This window comes from Gouania willdenowi, chromosome 15, assembly GCF_900634775.1.
Source record: "Gouania willdenowi chromosome 15, fGouWil2.1, whole genome shotgun sequence".
Taxonomy (NCBI): Eukaryota; Metazoa; Chordata; class Actinopteri; order Blenniiformes; family Gobiesocidae; genus Gouania; species Gouania willdenowi.
The window spans coordinates 22,338,809-22,353,331 of NC_041058.1; the positions used below are offsets into that span (position 1 = coordinate 22,338,809).

General features: G+C 39.6%; 1 protein-coding gene across 7 annotated transcripts in view; it reads right to left on the reverse strand.

Annotated features, from left to right (window-relative positions):
* The window catches only part of LOC114476453 (signal-induced proliferation-associated 1-like protein 2), a 114,097-nt gene that overhangs the window by 16,605 nt on the left and 82,969 nt on the right, over positions 1–14,523 (reverse strand). For 5 of the 7 annotated variants that reach the window (XM_028467975.1, XM_028467974.1, XM_028467973.1 and 2 more), the window contains 5 exons: positions 14,340–14,443; positions 12,378–12,466; positions 10,971–11,344; positions 7,641–7,913; positions 3,095–3,233 (listed from right to left, as the gene is read on the reverse strand). In XM_028467975.1, the coding sequence (XP_028323776.1) occupies positions 3,095–3,233; positions 7,641–7,913; positions 10,971–11,344; positions 12,378–12,466; positions 14,340–14,443 (979 nt within the window). Of the gene's footprint in view, positions 1–3,094; positions 3,234–5,117; positions 5,172–7,640; positions 7,914–10,970; positions 11,345–12,377; positions 12,467–14,339; positions 14,444–14,523 lie in introns of all 7 variants that reach the window. The other 2 variants (XM_028467977.1, XM_028467976.1) reach the window with 2 other exon arrangements.

The following is a 14,523-nucleotide window of genomic DNA, read 5'->3' on the forward strand; positions in this document are numbered from 1 at the left end:
AAATCTCCATTGATTTGCCACCTTTGAATGTTCTGAAAACATTTTAAAGGAGAAAGTGACCAAGTAGAATATCAACCATCGCCATTGTGATACTGACAAAACTTACGGTTAACTTCAAAACTACAGCCCTATTCAGAAAAGTGTTAAAACTAATGGAAGAAAGAAGAGATGCTTTTGTTTAGAAAATGTGATGTTTGACTTTTAGCTTGAAGCCAGTCCGAGGACGATTTTATAATGCGCTCGCAATGCATTATGGAGCGGTTGAGCAGTGTGCCCACTGTAAATGGTAAATAGACTTGATTTATATAGCACTTTAGAACCCATTCCCATTCACACACAAACGAACGGGTTCAGTGTCTTGCCCAAAGACACTGTGATAAACAGACAGGTATAGACTGGGATTGAACCCCTGAGCCATGGTGCCTCTACTCACAAACTACATAGTATGAGTAGTACATTAGTATGCGATCTCGAACACAGCCTTTCAGTAATGAGTTTTTATAAGAGGGAGGAAAATCCAAGCTCGAAGGTTGTTTGCACATTGTTTGGATCCTTTAATCAGTAAACTAGAATTCAAAAGGGCTAAGAGATGTACATACTTTAGTGATGATTGTGGTGATTAAATTACAGGAGCATTAGTTATGGCCGGTGGCGGAAATGTTGAGTAATGTACTAAGGTAGTCTTTTTTTTCCACCTGTAAAAACACAGTTATGGCAGACACAGATTGTATCAATGTGTGATGAAAAGAGTACCCTTAATAATGCTGCTACCTTTTTTCTGAATTCAATATTACTTAACAGTCAAACAAACTAATCAGTGCACTGAGCCGCTTCAGCGGAGGGACGGGCCCAGCTTGTGCCAGCGGACATGCCAGACTTCTCTGGGGAGGTAAAGTGCATTTGTATTAGCATAGAGCGGCTCCCAAAAATAACCCATTTGTGCGTCTCCTAGGTCCCTTCCTGGTTGATAATGGATGGGGGATGGTGCCAGGGACTGAAAATGCAATTAATAGTCTGCAGGACTTTGGGACATCAAACATAGATAGCACTCTCTGTAACTTCCTTCCTTTAATCCACAACATCCCGTCTGAGCAAACGGGTCCCTTTATAAATTAGATTAACACCCAGTGCCAGTCAGTGGGGGGAGAAAAACCAGGTGACAGGAACCATATCAGCTGTGGCGTCGACCAGTTGTGCTTGGACTTTCTCCAAAAGGTTTTCTGAATTAGTATAATGACTTGTGATTCTATTTGCTTGCATTACATTAGATCAACTACAGCATGTGTCAAACTCAAAGCCCAGGGGCCATAACCCGGCCCTTCAGAGCATCTGATTCGGCCCGCAGGAGAAAGTGAAAATGACAGAGAATACATGCATCACTGTGTAAATTACCAAATAACTCAGATGTAAATTGTTGCAAGAACTCAAAATGTTTCCAAAATCCTGCACTTTTTCTCAAATTATTCCACAAAATCTCCCCTAAATTAAATTAAAAAAAGGTAAAAAAAATAAGTACATCAAAGGACATTTAAAGGAGCATAGGGCAGGAGTTGAGAAAAAATAAACATTAATTTAAATATTTTTTTTAATGCTAATGGGTGATGAAGCGTTCTAAACCAAAGAGAATAAGACCACACACATTTCTACCTATTCCCTTGAAAAGATTGTGTGATACATTTTGTACTGCTGTTCTGGGCGTGAATTTCCAGCGCAGTTCTGCGGACGTGACATAAAATGACGCTGGTGCTCATTCTAGACCGCTTGGGAATAAACCGGAAATAAAGAAGAATGAGAAAAAGATGGCTTGGAGACTGAAAGAAGACGGTGGGCTAAAGTACTGTTTGGTTCCACAGATGCATGCAGAGGCATGTGCACAGGTCTTACAGTAAACAGTCACATGAACGGCGAGTAAATAAAAAACCGTGTCACAGTTGGCGTGCGGATTGGGCCGCATTTTCTTAAATTTTTTTTCTTAAATTACATATGTACGTTTGTTTTAGTGGTAAGCACCAATTTTATTAACAAACAACTATTAATGTCAACATCAGATCAGCGCACGGGTAACAAGCGAAAGTGAAACACAAACCAAGGCGCAGTGCACGCAAGAGACCCATCAGATCTGTTTACATAATCCATGTATCAAAGACAAGAATAATCCATGTCATTGTGCAGAAAAAGGAATGCTTCAACAGTGTATTCCTTTATAATTGTCCTCTGCTTTAGTCTCCTTGCCAAGTTGCCCCGTGGATCACTGCTCTCACTGTTATACATTGAGTGCACTCTGCAACAGCTACAGTAGCTGCAGCAGAAAAGGAAGAACGCTGCGTGCAAACGACACTATGTGACTGAACCCGACCACCAGTTCTAAATATCTGTCTGAACCCGACCTGTCCGGTGTCGTCGGGTCCCATCAGGGTTTGGTCGAGTATCCATCCTCTAGTATCAGCTGTAAACAGTTGATGCGCGTCCCCGCGGCAGCTTGGCTGATTGCTGCAGTTACCCTCACCACTGTGGTGTCACTATGGAGTCTGATTTCTAGATCCTGCCCTATGCTCCTTTAAGGATCTACCAGTCATTACTTAGCTATTGTTGATGTCTTCCCTACTTTACCTCTAATTTATAACTGAAGTGCAAACTTGGGCATATTAATGATGAAATTGTTCGCATTTCCGCCTGAAACCTGCGGCTCACTTGTGATGGAACAGGTCCGTATTTGGCCCTTGAACTAAAATGAGTTTGACACCCCTGAACTACAGTGTTCCCTGTTAGTTTGCACCTTTGTCACATTAAACCACAAGCTATATTACCTGACTGTAGTAGATGTTTTCTTTTCAACTAATCAGATTAAAATTTGTTAATTTGTTGTCCTAACTTCTAATCAATCTAAACATAAAACTATATGCCCGAATTGCACAAAAGTCTTCTTACACGGATTTGAAAAAACTGTAAGAAACTATACCTGAATTAACATAAAATACAATTTAAAGATGAAGCATGTAATTATAAACTGTAAAATATAAAATAAAACAAAAAACACCAAAAAAACAGTACTGTCTTCTTCATTTATCTAATAAATCAATCACTGTTACTTTACCTTTCGAATCCTTTCGTCCCCTGGCAGGCTGTCGGCCATCATCAGTTTCATATATTCTCCTTTGGAAAGTCTCTGCAGTGATTTTCTATCCTGTTCAGCAGCTTGGAGTTGGCAAGCAGCCTCTTCAGCGTAAAGCTGCCTGTAGATCATATAGAGGAGAAAATATCAGACTAAATTAACTTGTCGGACTTTATAAACGCAACCACAAAGGGAATCCCGCAGGCCATCCAGGCTTTGGATTCAGAGATATTCCAGAACGTATTGGTAATAAATCACAAACGTTACAGGTGGAGGATTAATCTCAGCATGCCAACGTCAGGTGCCTCCACGCTCCATGCTAGTCGGGGTATGTGGGGTAACATGAACTGAGAAAAGAGCGAGTGAGGGTATTTGATTCCAGTCGCACCCTGTCCCACATTGCTGTGCCAACAGTAAGATTAACAGGGCTGCTAAGGACACAGCCAAGCAGTGAGAAAGGTAGGAAGGGAAAGAAAGCAAAGAGGGTTGGTGGAGAATTACATTTGGATAAAACTGGACAGCATGGGCTCTGAAGGAGTGATCAGACAACAAGGGAGGAAAACTGTTGGACAGGGTCGGAGTAGGATGCACAAGAGGGGACATCTTTTGTTAGCAGGGGGTGGGGTCGTCTCGGCGCATTGAAATGATTCCAAGTGTTACAGTGATGAAAGCACAGTGCGCCTCGGATGTGACCGACCTGACTGGTGGAGTCATGTGGCTGTGAGATCTCTGCTTCAAGTGAGCAGCCCCAGCGTGACACGCTGACTGCTGTTGGCAGGTTGTTAGATGGCCGCGGGGAGATTTGCTAGATGATTAGATGATGGGACAGCCAAGCCTCTGACGGTTACCAAGAGACCCTAGCATTAAGAATTATACTGTTTTAAGCTTTTGTCACTATGGCAACCGCATCCTAAATACATTAAGTTAATATAGAAAATAAAAATCTTCTATTGACAGATGCTTATGTGAGAGTTGAAGGGATTTTTTTGGCTTAAAAGCAATCACTGTTTTGCTTATGGAAAAAAATCAATAACTACATGAGCTCTGTTGATTGGCTTCATGTGGCTCAATGGTAAAGCTGTCGTCACTTAACTAGTAGATTGCAACAACACTAAAGCCACAACCTATGCTGGTAAAAGTCACTGTGCTGCATCTAATAATATCTCAGTGAGGAGTGTTTTCTACTGTACATTACATTAATGACCAAAACAGAAATACAGAAAAAAAACAAAAACCAGATAAGTAGCATTTTTTAGTTTTAAAATCAAAACATTAACGGTGAAATCTTGTTCTGTTTGTGCGCTATTTGAAATATTACAGGGAAATTATGGCAAGAACAAAAAAAAATGACACTTATTTGTTTTTGTGTATTTCCATTTGGGTTTCAAGTCAGTAAAACTAAATAACCACACCGTTTATTTGGATTTAAAACAGAATATCCAAAGAACGATACACAAATTTATAGCAATAATTAGCATCTGTTTCCTGTAAGACAAAGATAAGCACTTGTAACCTTAGCCTCAATGCAGAGAATATAAATCTTCTTTGGTAATGTTTAATGTTTACTAGTAAGCCATAACATTATAGACACCTCACTGATACAGTGTGGGCCCAGGCTGCCAATGATGCTGCTGCTAGTTTAGAATTTTTGCTTACTTTAACCACTGTTGACATAAAGCGATGGTTGAAGATACTATCAGGGGATACATGACCTAACATATTTAGCTATTTAAGTGAAATTTAAGGTATTTAAGCTATATGTATTTGTAATATATTACACTTGCACTGCCTTCAATGTTATAGAATATTCATTTCAGTACAAATGTCACATCTGCTGATGCACATGTTTGCCTTCCACTGTCAGCATTTAGCACATATCAACACATCTTAGGAAAGAGGAACAGGGTGGAAGTCAGGGACAAAGGAGGGATGGGGTATTGAGTTTGTGCGAGGGGTAGCAAACCAGGTCAGATCAGGGCCACAGGGGTTGACTTCAACTTTGTACCTTGAACGCTCAGACAGGACATTGAGAAGAAAGGCTAACAAGCTCTCAGCCCCGCTGGAACACGATGCATGAGCCAGAAAGAAACAATGCAGAGTTAGGAGCATCGCAGCACGTCCTGCAATCCATTCATTGTTAGAGCAGATGAGAAAAGTTTTTTAGAAAAAAAAGGGAAGCAAAATTTCATTATGTTAGAACAATATCTGTGAGCATTATTAGGCCATCTATCATGAGGGGCTGTTATGTAAGACAAAATAAAACAGCACAAATCTACAAACAAACAATGGCGAGAGTAACTGAATTACAAAGCTTTTTCATAAGCCGGCGGAAAATGACTTCAGTGCATGCGATCAATCATAGAGCGGTGAGCAGCAAATTTCACATTTTAAATCAAATGAGTTGAGCAATAGAGAAGGGCCATCTTCTGGGGCAAACCTCATATTCTGTTCTCTTAAACGGACCCAATGCTCAGGTAGACTTTCAGACCAGAACACACAACAGCTCTTTGTCCTCCATGGAGAACTATTTAATCATGATCAGACTCACTCTGTCAATCAATCATTGATGCTCATATAAAGTCAGAGGAGAATACACATACAATTCACTTTCATATTCCTGGAGGCTAATGTGCGTCTCTCGTGCTTGGGTTGCAAGTGTGAAGCTGCATGTGAATGAATAGCTGAATCGCAGCAGAGATGCTGATCAGTTAAGAGTCTAAAGCCGGCAAGTCCACAGAGACCCCGCGTCACAACAACAATCAATAACCACAAGTGACATGTGCCAAGTGAAATATGTCCGCAGCTTCATTGAGCTTATTTATTTTGTGGCTGTCTGCTTCAATCAAAAGCAGTTTATGCACACGGTGGGAAAGGCTGATTGGTAGAAGCGCGGTATGAGAGGAAGTAGCTGCACAGCGATAGAAAGAATGATTCTGACCCCTCATTTCCACTGCATCCATAACTGCTCCAAAACCACAAAGCAGCCGATAGGTTTCCAATCAAGTCAATGTGTAAATTTCCACCGCATCCAAATCTGCTCCAGCACAGCACCGTAACTGCTGCATCATGCTGTAGCTATCTGCAACACATACAAAGCCCTTCTATTTTTGCCGGACGCCAGAGCTGTGCTGCCACAATTGAACAAAAAAAAAGCCAGTGCGGGACATGAAGTTGTGCATAGACAGTAGGGATGTAACGATTCATCAACTCCCGATACGATTCGATTCACGATACTGGGTTCACGATACAATTCTCTCACGATTTATTTTACAAAATGACTGAAAAATATTCCTTTATTTTTTTTGGGAAAAAAACTAGAAAATACTGTACTATTTTCCTTTTATTTTTAATTGTCAAAAGAATCCCTTGATAAACTATTCAAAACAATGCAATTTAACTAAAAATAAATCTTGAATGAAATAAATAAAGGAATAATACAAATGAAGAAGCCTAATAATTTAAATTCTGGTTCTATAGTAAACAATGCAAAACTGCATAATAGTTCTTTTTCTTTTTAAAAGTGCAACTGAAAATGTATTTTGTGCCTTAACAATTGGACTTAAAAAAAAAAAAAAAAAAAAAGAAGTAATTTCACTGATTTACGTGAGATATTTGTTTGGACCAGCAGAGGGCGCTGGTAACCCAGTGGTCGGTTGGCATGCAGAAATTCTTGCAGTGAAGAAAAGATGCTATGCTAGCAGACAGAGCTAATAAAAAAACGTGACTTTTACAGATATTCACGTAATACTACAGATATTCTTTCGGTGCTAAAGTGGTAAGGAATCATTTATTAAAATGTTTAAAGATTAGAAGGAGGCCAGAAAGAAAGTAGTAGCAGATTCCGTCTGCCTCGTACACTGCTGGACAAGAAAGGTACTGCGATTCAATTTTCAAAGTATCGATGTCAATTGTGATACCTATGAATTGATTTTTAACTGCCTTACAATTAATCGTTACATCCATAATAGACAGAATAAAATATACGCATTATTTCCAAAATAAAATACTCCGTGTTCAAGGCGGATCGTAATCCCATCCATTGACCGAGGTTACCCCGGAAGAGGAAAACATAGACCTTCCGGGGCCTCCAGCGTGCTCAATTTGGACTCTATCTGAAAACCTTGCAAATATTAGGACTCAGCCCGAAAATTGTGCGTTTCAGCTAATTCGGACTCTACCCGAATATAAATATTGCATTTATCCATGGTTGAATCACATATATATATATATATATATATATATATATCACGCGATTACATGTGAATTAGCGGGATCTTCTGTGTCCTTGCTCCAACAGATACGCAGCAAACCTGGAGACGGTGGGGATTGCACGACAGCAGATTGCGCTGCAGTTATGCAGCGGAGCAGATACGCATACAGTGGAAAGCCAGGGTAATGCGTGTCACCAGGCTTTTGCTGGGGAGGGCAAGCTGAACCCTGTGCCCTGAAAACAAAGCTGCTAACTTTGCCACGTTGCAGTGCTGCATGTCTCATCACTGTCTCGTTGTCTTTCTCACAACCAACTCACCCACACTCTGAAATGTTGGGAGGTCCCTCAGTGTTGTGGGCCTCGTCATCACCATTATCACCACCATCAGTCGTCTTCGTGCCCGATGACAGTTTACAACTGGACTGTGTGCGTGTCTGTCCACAGGCCTCTGAGCCGGGCTCGGTCCCAGGCCCGGGCTCTGACCCCGACATGGAGCTGCTGGTCTGGGGGATGGTGTACACCTTGGAGGAGTCAGCTGATATACAGTATCTAGCACCTCGAGCCAAAGGACTGCCAGAATGGTGTGAGCCACTGATTAAACAGCAAAGAAAACAAAAACAAAATGTAACTCAAAAGTGACCACAAAATGAATTGATAGCAGGATAACACAATGAGAAGGTAAATTATAAAAAACACATGGGTAAAAATAATGTTCTTAAAGGGATCCTCCACTGTTTGTCTGTGAAATGTGTTTATTGCTCTATATTCATTTTATCAACTTTACCGTTTTAAAACCTGTATTCCGCCATCTTGAAATAACGTGATTGATGACATCACACACCTCCATTTACCTGTAAACATCCCATTGCTTTCTATTGGAGTGGAGCATTCAGCCTGCTTTTTAGGTCATTTTAAAGCTTTTTTGGTCAAAATGACAATTTGTGCACATTGTACACATTGTTTACAGGCAAATGGGTGTGTGACGTCTTAAATCCTGTGATTTCAAAATGGCGGAATACAGGTTCTAAAACAGTAAAGTGGTCTTATTTTCAAAAGTTAATAAAACAAACATGGTGCAAATATGGTTTTGTTAGGCATAGCTCTAAGGACATTTTACAGATTTTAAGCCACATTTGTAAAAACAGTGGAGGATCCCTTTAAATCAGTTTTCAAAGTAAAAAAAGGGTTTTTGAATGGTTAGAGCTGCTGATGACATCACCACTATCTCCCGAGGCTGAAAGTGGAAAATGACTCAGTTCCAGTCTATCAAGTATGTTTTCCAGCTGAACTTTGACATTTTAAGATTCAGTCAAAATATCAGCTGACAAATCATATTAAGGGGTCAGAGAACATCTACCCAATAATCCTCTCTTTCAGTGCTATGCTGGGAAAATACCATCAGGTAATACAAATGTATAAAATGGAAAGAAAAACAGAGTATGAAGTTTTTTTTTTTATGAAAAGTTATGGGTTTCTGCCTGTTAGCAAATTGTTGAATTGTGTCTTCTTTTTAAGTGAGATCAGTTACCATCTTGGAAATCTTGATAATAGTCGAGTACTGTCCACCTTTAGTATAGAATTGTGTGTACATGTAGCTTTTTAGCCAATACCCAAAATAGTCTCTCACAGTATATAAGCTATCTCCCCCAGTAACTTAAACTGATTTACAACAGGAATAGTGAAGTAGGACCAGGCCACGGGGTAAAAGCGCAACTGTTTCCAATTTTGTTATCTGAAAGAACTAACTCTTGAAGTTATGATCAAAAGCTCAGAGGAATGTGTTATATGCACTATAAACAAAAAAGGAGTTTTTGAAATTTTAAAACAGTAAAGACTGTGTGCTCTAACAGAGCGAATTACAGTATGCATTCATCTGAATGGGGTTGCGTGCTAAATTTTTCATTATAACGCCATGTTTTTGGATATTCTAATCTTGTTGAGCTTACAGTAATGAGTTGGTTTAAATGAATATCAGATTCAGACAAACTGCCAAGGGCCATAACGCCTGGTTTCTGTCCTGTTCCCTGCCTGGGATATTTAGGTTGGCTCTGGATGGGGGCATTTCTCTCTCTCCCTTATTCTTTTTTTTTTGGTTTGTTTTTGTTTTACATATTCATGACCATCTGGGCCACACCCCGCGAAATGTGCTCCTTCTGAAAATGACACTCCGGTGTCAGGGAGCATTACAGAAAAGATGGAAAGCATCAGAGCGGTCACAGTGGCAGCAGTGGCTCCTTTCTCCAATGTAAATGATATTGTGGAAAAACAATGCAATGGCCCAACAGTTCAACGATCTGAAAGGATTGCTAGACCGTAATCACATGAGACGTAAACAAATAGTGCACCGCTCTTTTTCACACACACAGGCTGTGCGTGGCTGCGCGCCCAATCCTATTTGACACCCTTTTTCAAGCCCAGATGGGTCCCAGCGTGGTTGGCAAGACGGTGAGATGAAAGCTCCCGTGTTGCTCCACCAGTTCACTTCTGCACCACTGAACGAGTTGGCTACAGGTCAACAGGGAGGGAGAGCGGTGGGGTAAAAAGGTCAGTTAGCAGCAAGCTATCCTTCTGTCACGTGTGCGTTTGTTTACGTGTGTATGGAAAAGTGAAAGAGGTGAATGACTGTGCAAATGTACATCCTTGTATTTTAATATACAGAAGTGGATTTAGCTCTGAGCTGTGAAGAGGGTGTGGATTTTAATCAAAAATAACAGAGCGAGAGGAGACATGTGAAGGTTTATTTTTGTCATATTGCCAGTAGCCAAAAGTAAAAATTAAAAAAACAACTGCTCCAACAAACATACTCCTTGTTTGAAAAGGACTTGAAACGTTATTCTACATTCTAAAAATCAATGTTAAATGTTTTCATGTACCTCCGTAACAGTGTGCATTAAGGGTGTAAGAAAAAATTGATTCAGGGATGTATCGCAATATTTCACCGCGCAATTATTGTATCGATCTAAAAAATAGCCAAATTGATTTTTTAAATCGTGCTTGTCCCCACTAAAAAAAACATTTAATTGCCCTAACATATGCATAGCACATAAACGCCCAGTCACTAGGTGTCAGTGAACCACATCTGGTCTTGTTAAACTACCTCACTCTTCAATGCATTTTAACTTGGAAGTTGATTGCATTTTATTTTCATGAAACATATGCGCTTTCATAGATATATATGGTGACTTTTATTTTTTAAGAGTCGAAATCAGAATGTGTTGTTGTTTGATAAACATACCACTTGCTTTTATATTGGTTCTTGAATTGTAGTTCGTTACCATTTACTTGTTCTTGCAAGTTTAAAAAAATATGAAATAAATTGAATTTCATACCATTTTGTACTAGTAAAGGTAAAATTTGTAATTATTGATATCGCAATTATATCGTATTGTTTAGTATCGGGATATATCGTATCATGACATGCAAATTGTGAAACACATTGTATTGTCAGATTCATGGCAATGCACAACCCTAGTGTGCATACCTCACTGATAGGAAAAACTGCCCTAAAACACTTGTTCTTTTCAGGAGGTTGTGGGGTTAATTCCAGGGAGTAACCAAAGAGTTATACACTACAGCATCAGGATCACAGCTTCAAACCATCCTGAAAAAACAAGCTTAACAAACATAGGAGTGAAATCTTTACTGTACCTTGAATGGGATGAAATTTCACTTAGATCTCCGATGCTTCCCTCCGTCACATGACCAGGTATGATGGCTGATGCATATCCCTGGGGTAAATACAGCTTCCCATGATCCTCCTCTGTGGCCCCATCCTCGTGGTGCTCTGACACCCAAGGGTGCCCCTGCTCCCCCACCCTGCCCTGCAGCAGCGCTCTGGCCCCTGGGGCCATGCAGGGATTAGTGTCTATGCCGCTGTCTGTAGATGCTCCTTTGATGTAAGTCAGGCCCAGCATCTCCGGGTCCATCAAGTCTCCAGAGCCAAAGTGCTTATCGTCGCTGTTGCTGGAGGCGTTGCTTGAGAGGGTGTTGCTACTAGAGTGGCTCGAGTTTTTATCACCCGTCTGGCACAGAGGGGGGAACACAGCACAGGGGGGGGAGGATAAAGAACAAATACACAGTCAATCAAAGAGGGTAAAACTACAGCTGAAAATAATTCTTACAGATGTTTTAACAACATGCTTGGTGTACCAGTCAGAAAGGCTTTACACATCAGGCTACATCACATGTCCATGTGGCCCTTACTGAAGCAACAGCTTGTTTTTTTTGTGTTTTTTTTAAGTGGACATTACTCTGTCGCTAGCTGACAGCACTGATGAAAGACTATGAAAAGATTCTGCTGAATGTGACATTTTCTGGCACTTCGAGGAGAAATCCACATAATCTGCCTTGTAAATCAGTTCAAAGGAATGTGTGAGATGTTCATCATCCGCTTCCCTCAGGTCACATCCAAGCTGCCTGAGATGTTCATTATCAAGCTGAAAATATCCTCAAGGTCAGGTCAACCTGGATCCTGTGCAACACAGCAGCTCTAGAAATCCATCTATTGGCCAGTAAAAAAACAGCCTCTGGTAATGCTCAATAATCTTAAATCTCGATTTGACAAACTCCTTGTCAGACTGTGGTTAACGCTGCTAAATTATGGATACAAGTTCAATCCTTTCACATAAAAAACAAACTTTTTGCATCAAGGACATCCCATTGGGGCAATAAGTTTCTTTTTATCTGTTGGCTTGACTTAAAGCTATAAGCACACAAAAGTAAGTTAAGAGTGTTTACTCAGCCTGCAGTGTTAAAAGAGTTTGAGGCTATAAAAAAGATAAATGAATGAGAAGAAGGGTAATGGGTAATAGAAGGAAGGGGTAAACGAAAGGCTACTGCACTTAATTTATTCAACCTTTAAGCAAAATGTGTCCTCAGCATGCCAATGAAGGACAAGTGATAACTGCAAAGAACATTTTACAAAAGTACATGAACATTTAAATTGGCTCAGTGGCGGAAATCCCATAACAAGTGTGACAGGGCAGAGCCGAACACTCTGGACTCCAGCCTAGACATTCATCAAATGCAATATCAACTAGGAGAGAGGAGATTTACCCTCGACAGTTTGTTCGGTGAATCTTTTGCACCTTCTCTTTGCTTCAAAGGGTTAAGGATCTTGGTGGATGGTATGTGCCATTTGGCCTCTGTAGGACAAGAAACACATGCATGGTGTAAAGAAGAAGCAAGTATAAACAGAGAGAGATTTCCAAAGGTACAGTGATTTATCAATAGCCTTCACACTGTTATGTTATCCAATACACCTTAGCACTTATATCTGGATCATTTTGTGCTCCAATACAGTGGTTGTCAATCTTTTCAGCCTGCGACCCCCAAAATAAAGGTGCCAAATGTACCTGGATGTGGTTGAATACTGACATGAACATTGAAGAACAGTCATGTGGAAACAAGACCATCTATAAAGGGGAATAAAGGGGAGAGCTATTTGGGGCCCATCCATAAGGTCTGCAAAATTATGGTCCATTGTTCTATGAATCTGTGATAACCACATATATCTATTTATCTGAATAATATCCACTGTTATACAGGGAATTTAGTATTATTTGTGCCATAGTATAGTCATCCTAAAGACGTAAATCCTTGTTTTAATCAGAAATAAAATGGGTTAAAAGTGACAAAAAATGGTTGAAAAGGTGGTGAAATGAGATTTTAAAAACCACAGACATTAGTTAAAAGTTGCAAATTAGAGTGGCCATAATCAGAGAGAAAAAAGTGGTAAAAAGGGTTCAAAGTGTCAATATTGGCTTAAAAGTGGCAGAAAAAAGGGCATGACAAAATGTGAATGTGGTTAAAATGATTGAATATGGTGAAAAGAGGTTATGAGTGACAATAATGGGTCAACATACTGCATGTGGCATTAGTTGGGAAAAGTGGTGGAAAGGGGCTTTTAGTGCAGAAAATGTCCAGTGTGATTAATGTAGCAAAAATGCATTAAAAGAAGAAAAAATACGGCAAGAAAACGGTTGAGAACTCCTGCTCTAATAGACTGCCAAGTTAGGAATATGGTATCTAGTATCTCTGACTTTGTTTACTCAGATACTGACAGATGCACGACTGGACTAAAATCTGGAAAAACTTGCAGGCCAGATCATCATATTACACACAAACAAGCCATGCATCACTTTTAAATAGTGACAGGGAGCGTAACTCTACAGGGAGAAAACAATGCCAAAAAAAAAAAACCTGTTTTCTGATGAAAGCAATGGCATGTCATCAACAACAACAATGTTTGGATCAATGCATGTTGAAACTTTCATTGATTTTTGCCAACGCAAGTGTAGGGGCCTCCCTGAATGGTCTGTAGCTACAAAACTCCAAGCATTGAACTGTTACTTTAGCATACTTTTACTAGTATTAGCAGTGATTTATTTTTGAGCAATTTCCTTTAAAGGGCAAAAACAACCCAGGTGGATTTCTGGTTAACTGGCCCAGACAGGGAAAAGAAAATAATAATAATCATACTAGACTTACAGTTAAATAATGATAATCAAAAATATTGCCTCCTGTGTGAAAGGCAATTGTCTACAATTACCTGAAAAAAAAAAAAAACACTTTAATTTCAACATACTAATAACTGCCTTAAACTTTGAACACTAAAATGATTTACTGGATTTAGTCCATGATTTCTTTAAAGGAAAAAATCTTGAAAAGAAAGAAAACAACCAAAAACCCTGAATATAAAATTGAGAATAAAAAGAAAAAAATCAGTTAGATGAGAATTTGGCTTGAAATGTTCAACTTGCCTGTTGCATTGTACGTTTATTTATTTTTCAAATTTGATTCATTGATTAAAAACATAACAATAAAACATAAGTAAGTAATAATATACAATTTATATAATATAGATAATTCAATATAAGTACAGTAAGTAATACTATTTCTGTAATTAAATACAACAAAGTTCCTTAAGTCGCGTTTATTTACAACTTAAACGTTTACAAGTGAGGATGTTACAATTTTATTCCTATTTTCAAATGACTTTATTAGCAGCAAACTTACCAGCAGACCTGGTCCGCTCCAGAGTGGGTTCTCTCTCCCTGTGCATCTCTCCGTCCCCACCCTGAATGTCCCCCACCCGTTCGTGCAGGTTGGGGGAGGGACACCTGTAGCAAAGAACCAAGTGTCAAAACGACCCACAATGTACTTTCCAATAATTGACTGAGCTGTGTGCTGTGGTCCAGTC